The following is an 18,263-nucleotide window of genomic DNA, read 5'->3' as shown; positions in this document are numbered from 1 at the left end:
AGAGTGATGGAAGAGAGGAGGTGAGGAAGTGTATTCAATTAGCCTCGCCTATAAACTTATCAAAACCAAAACAGGGCTGCAGCGTTGGCAATAGTGATGACGACATCTGGAGTAACCTCAGCCCACCGTCATCTCATCTGTCTACGGCGAGGCGTATATAAAATGGACGGCTCTTGTTTGCTCTGCTGGCGGCACTTCCATTCCCAGAAAAATCACTCCGCAGCGTCTGAACACAACAATAAGTCAAAAGGGATTTGAACTGGAACTTGGGAAGATAAGGTTGAAACGACTTGATTCGCAAGTAAAAAAAAAAAGATCCAGTGGTGCAGTAATCTTACAATCCTCTGGCATTAGAAATAAGTGAGAGTGTGGTTAAGATATAAAACTATATGATGGACTTCAGGTTTTATTGACGGGCCTGGTTGCCTGATATTAAACCACATTTTTATCGATTTGATTTCATCTTAGTGAATTAAATTTTGTACACCGACTGCTGTTTCTGGAATTTTATCTTCTACGCTACAGGCAAAGAACAATACCGTCCGTGATTCTGATCCAAGTACCTCCAACAGTTTGCAAAACACATACACTCTCACAGACACACTACCCTTTCCTGCTTGTTTGGGCTGGCAGATATTAGTGATAACAATAATGAGCCAAAATCACATGCCTGTTAACTTCATATCTTAGTCGTATCCAGCCACAGTTTAACATAGACTGCGACCTGATGAACACAGGACATACAAACACTTTTCACAATATAAGCCTTTACCCTGGAATTTACAGCACATGCACATCATTCTCTTCTCTTCAGATACAACAAGAAAATACAAGAAATAGTCGCGGAAAATGTTATTAGACCTCCCCTTGTTTTCATCAATTTCTTGTTCATTTTAATGCCTGGCACGACTAAAGGTACATTTGTTTGGACAAATATAATAATAACAACAAAAATAGCTCATAAGAGTTTAATTTCAGAGCTGATATCTATCCATTTTCCATGTTTTCTTGATAATAACCAAAATCACTTCAGTTCTTACATTGATAGCTATGGCATTGTACTGCCAAAAACAGTGCTTTTAGGCATTCCATGTTTTCTTTTCTGTCTGTTTTAATTACATGAGACACACAGGAGTTAGTACTTGATTGCATAACCATTGTTTTTGATGACTTTTGATGGGCTAATAATTTCTGCGACTGTATGTGCACAAGCTTAAAAGACCCCAGACCCGATGACAAGCAGCACAAACAGTTGGAAATATCTGGCACATGTTGAATGAAACTTGGTATAAAACATCAGAAAAGTAATGCACTAAACCTCATATTGTCTGAACAAAAGGGTTAAAGACATGTTACTTGCAAAGGGAGGTCACAATAATGTTACTGTTTTGGTCTAAAAAAAAAGTTGTTTTTTTTCCTGCTGTACTTACTTCTCATATAATTCAAATTGCATCTCAAAGGAGTGATATTTTGCTTTTTTAAATGGAATTATGCACTTTAAAACATTTCTCTGTGGTCTACATAAACTGTAAATGCTATGCTTGGGTCTGAAGTCTTCATTAATTCAACTCCACAGGTCCATCTTCAACCCTATTTCTGAGTAATGACACAAAAAAGGTAGTTTTGAGCGCTTGCCCTTTAAATGCAAATGAGCCACTTCATGCCCCGCCCCCTCCAGGTTGTTGACTGTGCTGCTCTGTCCTGTTCAACCAACAACTGAACATTTTAGGTAATTGGCTCAAAGTTTGGACATATTTTCAGTATGGACTACAACCATTGCTGCTGACAAACAATTATGTCGTACTTGGAGAAATGTTCGTCGGAAGTCTTGACCTTATTTGTGCAAATGTCGTGACATAGCTAGTTATAAAACGTAACAAATTAAGCAGGAATTGAAATGGGTTGTAGAAATCCACTCGATTTTTGCTGGAATCAATATAAAGATAGCTTTGTGGCATCTGGAGGGTTCAAATTCGAACTTTATGAACTATTAGGGTCCAAATACACAAATAAAAGAAACAAAGACTAGCAAAATATGACCCCTTTAATACACATACTGAAAAATTCATGTGGGGTCATTGTAACTTTACTAAACCAATTGACCTAATGTTGGCCTAGGACTTTTGCACAATACCATATACAGGGCGGGGAAGCAAAATTTACAATATTTTGAGGCAGGGATTGAAAGACAGTGTATGACCATTTAGGTTATTGAAGGTCATGAGAATTTATTTGCCATGAGAAAATTTACATAATAGAAAATGTTTTTATTCTATGTGTCCTCCTTCTTTCTCAATAACTGCCTTCATACACTTCCTGAAACTTGCGCAAGTGTTCCTCAGATATTCAGGTGACAACTTCTCCCATTCTTCTTTAATAGTATCTTCCAGACTTTCTCGTAATAGTTTTGCTCATAGTCATTCTCTTCTTTACATTATAAACAGTCTTTATGGACACTCCAACTATTTTTGAAATCTCCTTTGGTGTGACGAGTGCATTCAGCAAATCACACACTCTTTGACGTTTGCTTTCCTGATTACTCATATAGGCAAAAGTTTCTGAAAAGGTATGGATAATAGTGTTAGGTATGATTATGACATCAATATATGTTTGGTTTCAAAACAATTGACGTAGTGCCTGCTGAGAAAAAAACAACTAAATGTTCATTGTAAATTTTGCTTCCCCACCCTGTATGTGAGTAAAAGCATAATGCGTAACACAGATCAAATGATAGATGCAACAGCAGCCTCTGTTCTGCACCCTGCTCACAATGCTCCAGCCCTTTGAATATGAATGTGACCCTTCTGGTGAATTTGCTGCCAAGGTGAAGCCCTCACAATGTCAGTGGCACTGATAAAAAGAGACAGAGCGGCAGCGTGCCTCTATTCACAGCCAACAGACACATTAGCATAACACACATACCACGGGTAAACCACCTAGCCACCTGTAGCCGCAAATCCTCTCCAAGTGTCCCTCATGAATCTTGCCTTTCCCACACTGCAGCTCATTCAGTTCCCATTTCAGTCAAATTGTTGTCTTAAATTTCTATTTATCACAATATATTATGTGTTTTTGCTTGTGTATTTGTTTGTGTGATTAAGTTTTTATACTCTAGGTGCCAGCACAGGCTGTTAAAAATAAAAACAGTAGAACACAGACATAAGTTATGTTTGGAGTAAAGTGCTTGATTGTAAAATAAGAATAATGAGTGTAAAAAATAATAACTCATGCACTTTAGTCACTTTCACACCTGTATGTATATAGACTATATTTACTTCCATTTCCTGTAGATCTGTACATTTGTTCCGGTTTATTAACCCTTTCATGCATAGTGGTCACTACAGTGAACAGTTATTCTACAGCTGTTCTCTCGTATTTTCATGGATTTTGTTGTTTTAGTTCCATATCAGCCAACACAGTGGACACTTATGCATCATCACATACACTGTAATCCATATCATTACTGTAACTTTACCATTCTAGATAAACGTGATCTGCACTAACATGTTTGAGTGTAAAACAAATAAATAAATAAATAAATTGTAATTGTGATTAGACTGTAATTAACAAGTTTTTTTTTTTTTTTTTTTAAGTTTTTGGGTTTTTTGCATATCATCTCCATGAAGTGAGTCATAACTAGTATTAGAGTATGTTAAAATGTGAGAAAAGATCAGATTAGCGGCACTAAAAATGTTTTTATTTCATAGTTCTCACACAGTATGTCAAAAAATTCATGTTTCTTTGCTTCTAAAATTAAATGCATGATGTCCAGCTGAGTGGACATTTTTGTAACTCCATGAAAAATAAGTTAATAAAAAAAAAATTCAATCACTTTTTTTTTCATACTTAAAGAGGAATAAAAACACTCTGTAAAAAAAAAATCTTAATTAGGGTTCTCATAATTCATGCATGAAATGGTTAATATATTCTATTTATATTATTTATTGCTTTCATCTCTTCACACTTACAATCCTTTTGTTTGCTTTTTGCTAGTGTTGTTGTTTTTTTCCCAAGAGAATTTTTGTATGCAACTGAGCTATTGTGACCAAGTAATTTCCCTTGTGGATCAATAAAGCTTGTCTAAGTCTAATAAGTTGAGTAGTTTTAAATGTTTGACAGTAATAGTATGACTAAGTGTGTGACAATGTGGTATTAAGAACTGTGGATTTGCTTCCAACTTCAAGTGGGAGAGACGAATAAAAAAAATAAATAGCTGAAAAACTTGCCACAGTTTTCTCCCACTCCCTTTCTCTCATGTTAACTTGTTTAAGAGGAGGGGTTTTTTTGAGAATAAGGGGCAGGGGGAGTGTCCTGAGGAGCAGTAGGAACCTCCCACTGGGCTATGATTGGCTGAGGAGGTTGTGAGTGAGTCCAGGGGAGGCCAGTAGGAAGGTGAGTGGTCTGAGTGGCTGCTAGGGGGCAGGCAGCCACAGAGAGCAGCCACCACTGCCTCTTAAAACCTAGGTACTCCTCATTAGAGCTACAGACTGATGGACAGAGAGCAAAGGAGGGCTGGAGACATTATTAAGAGGAGAGGCAAGGAGAGTGAGAAATTGTGAAACAGGGAAAGTTAGAACATAACCAGTCTTATACTTGTGTTTACCCTTCGTTCACTTCTGCCTTCCCTCTCCACTACCTGAGGCACACACACATACACACACACAGGGAGGTGTTTCAGGGAGGCTTAGAGGGCTGACTCTCCAGGGAAGAAGGGAATTAAACACTTTTGTTTTCAATCTGCTGCGCTCATACTCAGGAGGAAAAAAAAGGGATTACAGCTTGTGCGTCTGTCCCACTTGTTACTCTCTTCTCCCTGCATTTTGTTTTCACTGAGTTACTTTTGGAGACTTTGGATACAGCCTTCTTGAATTGTTGGTCCAGGCTCAGAGAGACATGGCGCACGGACAAAAGAGCCCCAGGTGGGCATTAACCCAGGGCTCCTTCAGCTTGGCACTGGGCCTGTCGCTCTTCTCCCTCCTCCTCCTCCTCCTCACCGTCTCGGCCGCAGACGAGTACGACTACTACAGCTGGCAGTCAGACAACTTCCACAACGGCCGCTTCTACACCAAGCAGCCCCAGTGTGTGGACATTCCAGCTGACCTGCGCCTGTGCCACAATGTGGGCTACAAGAAAATGAGGCTGCCCAATCTCCTGGACCATGAGACCATGCCAGAGGTGAAGCAACAGGCGGGCAGCTGGGTGCCTCTCCTTGCCAAACGGTGCCATGCTGATACCCAGGTCTTCCTATGCTCTCTGTTTGCACCGGTGTGTCTGGACAGGCCCATCTATCCATGCCGTTCCCTGTGTGAAGCAGTGAGGGATAGCTGTGCTCCGGTGATGGAGACCTACGGCTTCCCCTGGCCTGAGATGTTGACCTGCGATAAGTTCCCCATCGATAATGACCTCTGCATCCCAATGCAGTTCACAGGGAACCATGCAACCCAGCCACCAGGTAGGATGCAACCCACACGTGCATACATGTAGTAAAGGAACATAGAACAAAAGTGTCATATTGTTAATAACTTTGATTTTAGTGAGATCACAACATCAGGTGTCACTTTGTCAGTATGATCTATGACATTTTGAACAGACTTAAAGATGCAATGTTTAATATGAGATATAAAAATGTAGCAAGAGAAGAGAGCAGAAATATAATGATGATCATGATAAGTATACTCTGCAGTGCAAATGTCAGGATGTGTCTCACTCACAACATTTCAAAGATAGATGAGTGCTCAAAAACCTGAAGAGACTGAAACAGTGAGGATCAGAAAACGGCTCTGAGGCCCATATGTTTTCCCCGCATTGTGCTGATGACAGATGAAACTTTAAGTGAGGGATTCTCCAGAGGAGGTCAGTAAGAGAGGCAGCAGCAGGACGAAGCTACAGGGGGAAAGTTTCTTGCTTAAGTGGACAGTTCAAGACAGTTCCCTGCCATCTGCTGTTGCGCCTCAGGGAGGGACAGAGACGGACTGCAAGACGAGAGAGACGGGAGACTGAAAGACTCCGGCAGCTAGATCAGTCACAAAGTTAAGATAAATGGACTGCGATGTTAAACACCATCTGAACTGGGAAGGAGACACACTTGCGTACATGCACACCTTTATCAGCAGACGTCTATCAAAGTCTAATCAATCAACATGTAACCAGTGAGTAAATGGAGAGTGTCTTGTTTCAACCTGCCATGCATGCACGTTGGTCTGCAGAATGTCAGGAAATAAAAAAAAAAAAAGATGGATGGATGGATGGATGGATGGTATAAGAAGAACCGCATTCCAGTGTTTTCTGCAAAATTAAACTAACAAAACTTGAGCCTATTATAGCATTTTCCCAGACAGCATGTAAGAGGACAGATGGGTTGTCTAATGGTGAGCTGTGGGAAATAAAGAGAGAAATATTGTGTGCGTAACGTGTGTGTGTGTGTGTGTGTGTGTGTGTATTCAATGTGACTACTTAAGCAGCCTTTTCACAAAAGCAGTCAGGGCACAGTGGAGGAGAGAGGGATTTGATGAGAGTCTTTAGGCAGCGGAGGGGGACAGTCACCACTGTGTCCCAGCCTGCTCTGCTTTTGTTGGGTCTGGCAGCCAGCAGGCCAATTAGCTAGGAGGCCAATTACTGAGCTTCCACTAATTAGTCGACATGACAGGACAAGAGAGGCAGGCAAGAATGGGAATGGCTGAAGTGTGATTGTCCCTAAAGAGAGCAGAATAGAAAAGAGTGAAAGGAGAGGGAAGAGAGAGGCAGACAGTCCTTAGAGGAGGAGAAAAGCTGCTTCCTGCTGTAGAAGAAGTGACCGCCTCTCTGCTTTCACCAGCGAATTGGAGAAAATGGTTTATTATTCCTATTATCCCACTGCTTGCCTTGAACCGTTCATTTCTCATTTACATTTGTTCACCATAATGTTCATTTAATTTGACATACTGTATTCTGTTAAAAGTGCTTTACTTGATATATTTGCAAATCTTGACAGACTTCTTGTATACATGCTTTCGACACGGTGCAAATTAAGCTAAAACATCTTCTCAGTCCTGTCAGTCATAACTTTAAAAGTGATATGTATCTAAACTAATAAAAATGGGCAGTATTGTCAGAGGATTCTGTGGTGTATTCATACAGAGCTGATTTGTTCCATTAGGGAAAATGGCTGTGCTGTTTTTGTAGGCCTGGTATCAACTATGTGACATTTTGGCTTTGCAGAGGCATAACTCATTCTTTTACATGCTCCCTGAGAAGCAGACAGCTTAAACTTCATCTGTCACCTCCTCACACGCACAGGAAAATGTTTGTTGATTTTATCTAATCAAGTAAAGATAAGAGATGAGAAGATTACAGTTTGTGGTGTGGGATCAGTTGAAAAATGCGAAGATGGTCACTGTTATTCAGCAGTTTAAGGCTAAAAAAAAAAGGGACAGTATTGTGAATAGAATTTTTAAACAATAAATCAAAGTTTAAGGGAGTTTAACATCTGAAATTAAATGGATTCTGGTGTATGTGTGTGTGGGTATGAGTGTGTGTTTTTGAAACTGAGAGTGAACCCATATCACTTCTAGCCCGAAGGCGCAGGCACTGACATTTTGTTAAGAAACAGAGATTCTCAGATGTGCCGATGAGGCCATCCTGAGGACAAGCTTTTGGCTCTCGAACACACACACACACACACACACACACATACACACACACACACACACACACACACACACACACACACACACACATACATACGCACACAAACACAGCCAGCAATAATAAAAAGGAATTTCAGCTAAGCACTCTTAGAAGTGAGTTTCCTGGGAACCCCGAGTGTCAAAGGACACCGGATCATACGAGGTCTCGTGGTAATCCAGGTGAATCTAAGGGATCGATCACAAGAATCAAGTGCTTTTCTACCTGCTGCTCTCTCTGTGCAGGAGGCCCCTACACTATCCAAGCTATTCTGCAATTACATGATATAGCACGGTTCATGTGCTCCTGTGGAAACTAACAGTACAGAGTGAGATTCACTTTCCACCTGTGTGTCACAGCCAAAACTTAGAGGAACACCACCACCTGAGCTCAGGTTGTGTGTGTTAATGAGTTTGGGCATTGTGTGTGTATGTGAATGTGCTGGAGCTCATGTCTGTGTGTATTTGCCAGCTTGCCTGTATGTATGTGTGTGTGTGTATAACAGGGGCCCATGGGGTGTTATTATTTGAAATATAAGTCTTTAGATATTATACCAGGGAAGACAAGCAGACTGCTGACAAAAGAGAGCGCAGGCATCCAGGGAGCAAAAAAAGCCAGAGTTAAAGCCACACATCAGCTTTATGTCATGGATTTAATGATGCTGCCTACTGTCAGCATCAGTAAATCAACAGGTAAGATAAATTTAGGCACTGTGTCTATTTTAGTGCACGGGGTAAACTGCATGTTTCTGCAAATTACCTCGGGACAATATGCACGTTGTCCGGTGAAAGTCGTTAAAATTGCATGGTGTGAAAGATATTGTCTGTCCTCGCTGTCCTCACTGATGTGGCTAGTGTAAGTTACAACCATGCCAAAGAAGACAGGCAGCACTGTCAGGTCCCTAGCAGCACAATGGGCGCTACTCATGTGGCCCTGGCTGCTATATGAAAGGGAAAATGTGATCCAATGCTCCGTGCATAGAAGACTGCCAAGGCCTTTTGAGAATGTTTTTTCTCTTCTGTATAGGATTCCTACAGATGCAAGGAGCTTGCTGTGTTTTAGGGGCCCCAGGGGCTGCCCGTGGGCCATGTTTAGGTCCTTCTCTGTCTGTCTGCATGCCGCATTTAAACAGATGTTAGACCCTCCGACATAAATCACACGCCGCATTTCATCCCCAGCACAGTACCGTTTTATGTCATAAGTGTTGCTGCTCGTAACTTAAAGGGTCCAAATGAGGCATGAGATGGTGACCTGCACATACTTTAACAAGAACGTACTCCCAATAAAAGCCACCATGGTGCTCAGGCTACAGGGATATGAGGTACAAGACATGTCAGGGGATCAGGTGACGATATTGTTGGATGTGTTTGGCTTTTGTACGATGATCTGAATGTGCAACATAAGTGAGAAAAGATGAGCCCAAGCATGAAAATACGTGTACCTCCACTTAACAGGTAGGGATTATATCAATGTGATGCTATTTTGCTCAATAAATAACAGTTAAAAATGAAACTACAGGTACACGTGACCTTTTATTTTAAAAGTAGGGTTCAGAATTTTATTATAAGCTTTAAAAAGCACAGGTCTTCTCCAGCAAGTTTAAGGCAGAGATTTGTTTTATTATACTCAAGATTTTATAGTATCTTTCTGTTTTCATTCAACCTGACTAATTTGTTAAAAATACCAAGGCAAAGAGAGAAATAAAGGCAAAAAGAGTGAAAATACATCAGGGGAGAAAAGAGGAATGGAGAAAGTGATATTAACCTCAGAACTATGACTAAGTGAAGTTGTGCAGTTAAATTACTGGACTCTTGCCGTACATCGTTTCCACTCTGGCTTTCTGTTTGAAGATTAACAGCAGGCCTTTCCAACAGACCACCTCCTCACCTTCTCTGCTCCAATCATCTCTTTCCTCTTATTCCCAATGACTCCCCATCTCCTCATTTGTCTTTCACAGCTCAGCGAAACAATATTATTGTATTTGTCACAGTTTAAGGGAAAATGAATATATCTGCCTTTAACTATATAACCCAGCATGCAAATGACAAAAAGTAACACATAAATGGCAGTCAAGTGCAAAGTCAAACAAAGCTAGAACATAATTTGCGCAATATAATTGCACGGCAGGATAAAAATTCCAAAACTGCTTTGAGGTGATGGCAAAGTACATTTATGATCTAATGTCAAAATATTTGCTGAGCAGAAATGTGTCCAGGAAAAAAAAAAAAAAAAAAAAAAAAAAGAAAGACGTCAAGCCACGCAGCAGTGATTCCCATTAGAACATGACGGTGATTCCCCGATGGAGACCAGACCGTGATGAGGGCAGTCGTCGCTTAATTGATTTCTCAGCAGCATCCAAATGGTGGTTTTCTGTCCAAGCTCAACTAAGTTTAACAGAGGGACTGCTTTCTCCTGACACATGCTCTGGCATCAGCACAACTGGGCCTCCTGCCAACATACCACCCCTGCGAAACCAGAATGAATAACCATGGAGCCTGAATAAGACACAACATTTTCAAGGAAATCATTCCAAACACACAAATCTAGATGAGTTTTGGCACCTCTTGATCTCTGCGTGTGCGCATAGACGTATGCGCGTTTCTATGCTCATGTCTCCGTCCTCATGTCAGCACCAAACAATTAAATCCTGACCCCCTTCATAGGTCTCACAGGTCTCCCGCCAGTGAAAGCACGGGAACCCTCTGAGGAGAAAAAACTGGCAGTTGCTCCACAAGAACATGGTTCAGCTCCTTTGGACACACATGCACACATACATACACTCAGGAGCGGTTAGGGGGGTTCACCTCCCCACAACCTGAGCAGCAAAGCATAAAGCTAAACTTTGACCCATCTCATTATCTGCCGAGACACTGAGGTTTGGGCTGTGTGATAACCTCTGAACCTTGACTCTTAACCCATGTGCTCAGGCTGGAAGATGAGTGTGTATGTGTGTGTGTGTGTGTGTGTGTGTGTCTAAATATGTAAGACAGAGGAAAAAAGACAGAACAGGAAGCTTTTGGGGGGAGAGACTTGAAAATATTTGGGATATTGTGGTGAGTGAACGACAGAAAAATGTAGCTCCCCTATAAGGAGTCATCCGGCTAGCCTGAAAAGTCTGCTTACTCAGCACAAGGCCTGTGTTGTTTTCCCCATCTAATCATAATACTCTGCCCTGTAGATGTACACAGTGTGTGGAATAGGCAGGATTTCTCCTACCTGCTGCAACCACCTCCTTGCTGCCCCCTTTCTATTATTAAACCTCGTTCTCCCATTTGGCCTGTGTGGATTTGAGGATAAGTGGACTTATATTACATGTGCACAGCTCTTCTAGGATTACATGGAGTTTTTGATGTAATTGTCATAATAAAGTTTGATATTGAAGAGCCTTTTGAGAAAAATCACAAAGTGGTGCATTGTATGTCTAAGAGATTGAGAGTTTTGAGAGGACTTTTTGTGGTAACACTGACAATTTTTATACAAAGCTGTGAAGTTACCTGTGAGAGAGTATCTGATAAGTTTACATGTCATAATAGTACTCCTAAAGTAATTTTTCTGGTTACGTTTTGATGAGATGCACTGCAAAGGAGTATGTCTTATCTCTAGTTTTACATCTCCGCTCACAATACAACTGTCACAAAATCGCGTATCAAAGCTGGTGAGGCCGAACATGCTTTTGAGTAAAGGAGGCACGAGCATAAATTTTGAGTTAAAAATAAACTAAACTTGTTGCATTGGTTTCCACTTGCTGTTTCACAATGTGTGGTTGCTGTGTGGCCTAAGTGCTGGCTGTGTCTGTGTACTGAATCACTTTTCACCATGTTCAGCCGCTTCTGCTGTGGCGTTTATGCTTCTGCACAGCCAAGACCACGCCTGCACCACCAAAATATACAACGGCCAGAATAAAAACATTTTCTCCGGTGTAATTGCAGGGCAAACATCAGTCAGTCTGCTGGTCTATATATTCCCTCCACAGCAAATAGACTCCGACAAGGGAAGGGGGGCTTCAAATAAGTGCCTCAAAAGTGCTCAGGAGTTAATCATTTTATAGTGAAACAGCCTGGGTTTTACACACCGCATTTGCTGACCCCACTTCAACTGTTAGATATTTGCATAGGCTGTATATTAGAAAATCTATTTGCTTATTGTTTTTCTTTCCCCTCAGTCTCCAAGGTGTGCCCTCCATGTGACAATGAGCTGAAAACAGATAACATCATGGAGCATTACTGCGCCAGTGACTTTGGTAAGTACCAATAATTAAAATGTATGAGGTCTAAATATGTGCAAAGTGAGACCGACAGCAGGTATAATTATGAGAAGGGTTATCCTGTATGAAGCGTTAGACACAAAACAGCGGTTACTCAAGTCTTTGTCCGTAATGGCAAATAAATCATGAAATCTACAAGTCTGAACTGCTGATGGATTTCCTGAAGTAACATAAAGTACTTTCTGAAAGGCTCACCTCTTTCACAGTTTGCAGCACAATAAACATAAATTAGTCTGTGAAAAAAGCATAGAAGGCCAGGGAAATAGATGTACAAATGCTAATGATTCAAACCAGCAGTCAAGACTATTTTTTTCATTATACACAGTGCAATGCTGTATAAAAATGTGACAGGTGATTTGCACAAACTTGCACCTTTCACAAGTGGAATTTTGTCTTAATTAAAATAAATTACAAAATGACCTGCAAGAAAAAGGTGATGAAACGCAGAGCAATGTCTGGAGGCAGAGGAGCACGACTCAGCCCTGGTACAAAGTGACTAAAGGATATACACATTCATACATCATTATATATTTATAGAGTGAGCATGACCGTATTACATGTAGTCCTGCTACTATTTGTAAAAGTTGTGAAGTTGTGAAATGAACACACATAAGTAGGCTACATATTCATTTTTGCACCACTCTCCCTGCTTTTATAACCCTGTTTTTCTTATAAATTGATAAATTAACAGACTCTACTCCCTAATGTCCATTCAACACCATTTTCTAAACTTTCTACTTCCCGGCATTCCAGTTCTTCACCACCACAGTAATGACCTGCACATGAAGCCAGAATATAATTATTCCATTATTTCTGCTCATTGCAGCTTTTGGCCCATGGTCCTCTGCTGCAGCTGAATTCCCACTTGCATAGACTATTGCCCCAGTCTTCACAGTAAATGATATGCTGTTCACTATTTTCTCCAGTCATAAGATTATGAGCACTGAGTTAGAAATAGTGACCAAAAATCTCAAGAAGAACATGGGTTTTGTTTTTGTACTGATTAGTGAGAATAGTGTAATTCGAAATGATGTGCAGCTTTAAAACCATATTTCTTTGTGAGAAATGATGACTACAGTTTAAAGAAACCAAGATTCCTAATCCATCTTCTGGAAACTACCCACACCTTTAAAGTGGCATGAATGTAGTCTATAAGACATGACCCATTATAAATCATAAATTAATAAACACCCACGAATCATAACCTGAAACAAAATGCATCTTTGTGCACATTGCTCACACTTTGAGCTGCAGCCAAAACATAAGACTCATCCTCCATGATTAATTAACTACCAAATCACCTTCATTTGTCTGATTCATTACTACATTACACATCTCAGTCTTCTAACAGCAGGGCGTTTTCTGGATCGGAAAGAAGACAAATTCTTTGTGTTCATTAAAATGAAACATGATTACATATGTAACAAGATAGCCGGCCATAGACAGACACTTTATTGGCCATGAATGCATGTCACTGAATGAGACACAGAGATGAAGAGAAGAGAAGTCAAGATAACTGTGACATATGGACTTGGAGATCAAGGCAGGAATGCCTTTACAATGTTATTCTATAAGGCGATCTCACGCCTTGTTACCTATTTGTCTTCGGACACTTTTCACCCTAGAAGCATTTTGATCTTCGTGTTTTATTACAGACTACTTTTGATGTCTGATCCCATATCTCCTCTTGCATTCCTTTATGTACCATCCAGCTGCATGGCACAGACGACAAGAGTAGAAAACACACAGAGAGGGTAGGGTCACTGGAATCCAGTTAGAAATAGGGAGTAGAGCACAACAAGATGCAAACTGTGAAACCCAGATTACACAATACACAGCAATACTAGTGAGGCCTTCAACATTTAAAAGAATTATGAATATTAAATAAAGAAAAATATCTAACTTCCTATGACAATTAGTGAACACTGTTAACATCAGTACACAAATAACACACAGGAAAGAGAGAGGAAGAACAGAATTTGCACTGCTTTGGGGAAGCCTCATCACAATTTGCATGGGAAAAACATAAAATATCCACCATGCAGGTAACCAAAACATAAAAAGTACCATCAGATGTTGATGGGGGAGGGAAATGAGTCTCCGTGGTTACAGGCGTTCAGCCTACACCTGGCTGATAGAAGAGGCTGCTGCTTTAGCATAAAGAAAACCTGTTTCTCCTCAAAATGACAGCACACTTCTCGCTCCTTCACTTTCCATCTGCTTCTACCCCTACATCCCCTCAACTCACTTTAAAAAGAAAGAGTTTGTATAAAGACGTTGGCACAGCTTGTCACAGGGACACTGGCCAGGCTACAGAGTGGGCCCCTCTGCATCACTTGTGACTGAATATGATTGAATATGGGTGGGCATTCAAAGCGCAGCAGGTGGGGGTGGTTATTTTATCCTTCCTATCTTTGCTCAAAATACACACATACATGAATGCGTTCATTCACAAATGTATACACACTCTTAGACTTGTAGGCACGCAAATGCATTAAATACACACACCCAGGGAAGGAATTGGATGTGATTTAAGATATGGGTGTGGGGTAACTCAACACACACATTCCTTCTTGAACATGCTATCACCTCGCATGTACTGTATACCCATCGGAGTGAACCGAGGGATGTTTATGCAACAGTAGACAAGCAGGCGAGAAGTGAAATGGCGATCTTCCAACAGGCCCGGGTACATAGCGATGCTTCACACTGACCTTGTGCTTTTGCCCGGTCTATGATTAATTTCACCTGTCAAAATGTTCACCCAGAGAATTCCTCTCTCAAATGTTTGGCAGTTCAATTTTAATCTCTCACATGTAAAAATATGGATATATAAACCTCAGGCACGACAGGAGATACGAGTCAGTGCTTCGTGGTTTGATGTATCAGAGATTGGTGTAACGGAACTCCTCATGTACAATCTTAAAAACTGTACCCAGAGGAAACCTGTTCCGTACCTTTGAGGTAAAATATAAAAAGGAAGTATCAAGGTAACAGTGAGACTGGCAAAACAAAGAATTAAGTCATGATTCCAAAAATGTCCCAAAACATCTGATTCTTTAACCCAGAAAAGACCCAAATGTCCACCGTTAACCAAAAACATCTACTGATTTAAACTGTTCATCCTCTAATCCTATCAATACATGTAAATAATTGGTGTAAAATGCAGTTTGTCATCTTTTCATGATTATCAGATATGACCCATTTGGATGTTCAGAGGCTCTGTAGTGAACATGGAAACACCGTCATCTTCTACAACACTGATTCACCGACAAAACCCATGGAGTTGGATCAATGACAGTGGATGGACACACTTAGTTTATGTTCAGTTAATGAAGTATTTTACTGAAAATGTCACTTTTTCTTCAGTTTTTTCTGTTTTGATACAATAACCTTTGACTTGGCTGAGCTTTTATGAACTTCTGCATAATCAATCAATTAAACATAGCAAAATAGATGATTTTCACTAGTCGCTTTCTTGTTGACCCACAAATTGCGCAAATATAACTTGCACATAAAAATTGACCTCATGAAAAAACGACAATTTCACCAAAACTCCCGTCTTTTCAATTAAAAGTTTTTGCACTGGCAAGAGGTGGTTTTCCATGCATAGCGCAATTGGTATATCACACAAAACTGCAATGGAAAGACTTTTTTCTGCAACTAGAGTCACATGAATAAAAAAAACGGATGTTGACGGACGTTACAACAAGCGAAGAAGAACAGTTTTAAAAGAAACATGGTGCAGTATGTGTGGACACACCAGGAAACCTAATCATTTTTAATTCAGTACGGGATAGAGGGGTAATATATAATAATAATTAATATATCTGTAAATCAACACAATATTTACATTCATTGCCATGTTCATGGAACGACTTCTCGTGTCAACTCGTGATAATATACAAATCATTGCATTTGTGATTTAATGGAAAACCCAACATTACACACTTCTGTTTTTTCGACATTTAGTAAATATCGGTAAAGTTTTGCACAGATGTCCAATGGAAAGCCACTACTCAGAAAAAAATGCAAAATTCAGAGGATAATATTATAATAAATGGTGATAATTCATTAGGAAAGGTTAAATAGAGAGAAAAATTCATTTGGGAACTGCCATAAAAGTCACACTGGATCCTTATGTGTTAATTTCAATCTTTTCTAGACTTGCAATTTTCTTATAAAACCTCATTTTAACTTTGTAAACCAATTCCAACTATTAATAACCTCCCGAAAAGTTCTACCGAGGTCTGATTCACAAAAACACACACAGTGGGATGGAGTTTTTGCACACCGCTGAAAATGTTAAACAATCACACTGCAGAGAGAATAGACCAGACACTTCCTCAGCACAGGAGGATTCAGCGCTGTTCTTCCCAAAAAAAAAAAAAAAATGTCAAAGCTGTTAAAAGCAGAAATAAGCAGCGGAAGTCAGTTGACAAGAGCAGCTGTCAGTGACTTATGCAAAATCCGTGTGTTTGACTTAAAATATCTCTCCTCCTCCTCTCTTCTCCCTCAGCCCTCAAGATGAAAATCAAGGAGGTGAAAAAGGAGAAGGGTGACAGGAAGCTGATCGCAGCACAAAAGAAGAAGAAGGTGCTGAAACAAGGCGTACTCAGGAAGAAGGACCTGAAGAAGCTGACCCTGTACATCAAAAACGGTGCCAACTGTCCGTGCTCTCAACTCGACAGCCTGGGCTCCAACTTCCTCATCATGGGCCGCAAAGTGGACCAACAACTGCTGCTCATGTCCATTCACAAGTGGGATAAGAAGAGCAAGGAGCTTAAGTTCGCCATCAAGTACATGAAGTCCCATCAGTGTCCCACCTACCACACCGTCTTCCAGTGATGCAGGACTGACTTCGCCACGGCTCCCTACATTCCATCCCGTTCCGCAAAATCCAGATTCTCATTTAAACAATACATCCTTGAATCCTATGTGCCTGCAACATCTCTTATCAGGGTGGTCAAGCTTTTATTTTTTCCGCTTTAACACGAATCAGGTTGTAAAAGAGATAGTTCTGATCCACTTAGAGGGATCAGAAATATTAACTAAAAGAGGAAAAGCTTCACATTCCATAACTTTATCTAAATGTTTAATTTATACAGCTATTGGTTTGAATTTTTTTGGGAGATCTTTGTAAAGAAAACAATCTCCCATCAGTTTAATAGAAACATCCTGTATTTTCCTCTTCTGATAATAGTCGAGCTAATCAACCGATCAATCCAGATCAATTAGAGAGCAGCACAGATAAATAAAAATGGGAGGTTAAAGATCTGAGGCAGGAAAATATGTCTGATTATGTAATGATTTGAGTGGAAATGGAGCCAAGTGGAAGGGGAGGGTTTCTTTCTAAGTAAAAAGAGCTGAGAAAAATGATATGCTACATGTGGGCTGTGCAATGGGCCAGTACACATGCTGGCACAGAGCTCCCAGGAACGACATCAAAGCAGAAAAAATGTAGATGATCCACTTAACTGTATGTTTTAATAATGTAAAAAGTAGGTAATTCAGAAGAATACTAGATCATTAGAAACAGGGCTTTTTTTCTTTTATCCCTGCTGGGAAAGAAGGCCGATGGAGTGAGACGCAGCGAAGAGAGGCAGACTGATGGACTGGATGGTGCTTCCACTGACTTTGTTCAGCACCACTTCGTGACCTGACAGAGGGAAACTTGAATATTTGTTTATTTTTTGCTTTTTGAAATGGAGAGAGAATGAAATAAGGCAGAGATGAAAACCAGTGGAGAGAAGAAAGAAAGACATAAAGAGAGAGAGAAAGAGACTCTGGACAGAACCAACAATGTTGGGTTGATAAGTCTCTGGTACTCACTATTTTTCACTATCACTCTTCACATGTTTCTTTTTTTTTTTACTTAATTTTTTAATTGTCTTCAGTTAAACTCCTATGGTATGAAAACAGAAATCTTACATACAGACATAGCAATTGAATTCACATTAGCAATAAGAGATAAGATTTAACTTTGACAATATTTTCTAATCAGTTAACCTGTAAGTAGTCCTGTTACTGAAATACATCTTTGTTTTACAAAAAAGTAAATGAATAAAATATATTTGAAATTTTTATAAAGAAAACCTGTTCAAAATGTGCCATTTCTTTATTACTATCATGTTCATCTGCACATGCATGCATTCATAGGGTGAATTACTGCACTGGCATCCATATCATGGGTCAATGTGGACAGTGGTGTAGTGGTCCCTGAACAAGTGGGTATACTCTCAATTTTTGTCTGTTTTGTTTTAAAGGTGCTGGAGACTTTCGTGACCAATTTTTCATCAAATCTGTAAAACCTCAGTCATAGTCTAAGTATCACAAA

At 40.1% G+C, this 18,263-nt stretch overlaps 1 protein-coding gene across 1 annotated transcript; it reads left to right on the top strand.

Moving 5' to 3' along the window:
- The first annotated feature begins 4,458 nt into the window (after nucleotides 1-4,458).
- sfrp5 (secreted frizzled-related protein 5) lies at nucleotides 4,459-18,021 on the top strand. The gene is made up of 3 exons (XM_030156749.1): nucleotides 4,459-5,452; nucleotides 11,825-11,902; nucleotides 16,446-18,021. Exons 1-3 carry the CDS (start codon nucleotides 4,894-4,896, stop codon nucleotides 16,772-16,774), a joined length of 966 nt encoding a protein of 321 aa, XP_030012609.1. The 5' UTR covers nucleotides 4,459-4,893; the 3' UTR covers nucleotides 16,775-18,021.
- Nucleotides 18,022-18,263: the final 242 nt, after the last annotated feature.

Source organism: Sphaeramia orbicularis, chromosome 15 (assembly GCF_902148855.1).
Source record: "Sphaeramia orbicularis chromosome 15, fSphaOr1.1, whole genome shotgun sequence".
Lineage (NCBI taxonomy): Eukaryota > Metazoa > Chordata > Actinopteri > Kurtiformes > Apogonidae > Sphaeramia > Sphaeramia orbicularis.
The sequence above is the reverse complement of the archived record's forward strand: the minus strand, read 5'-3'. Positions and strand labels throughout refer to the sequence as shown.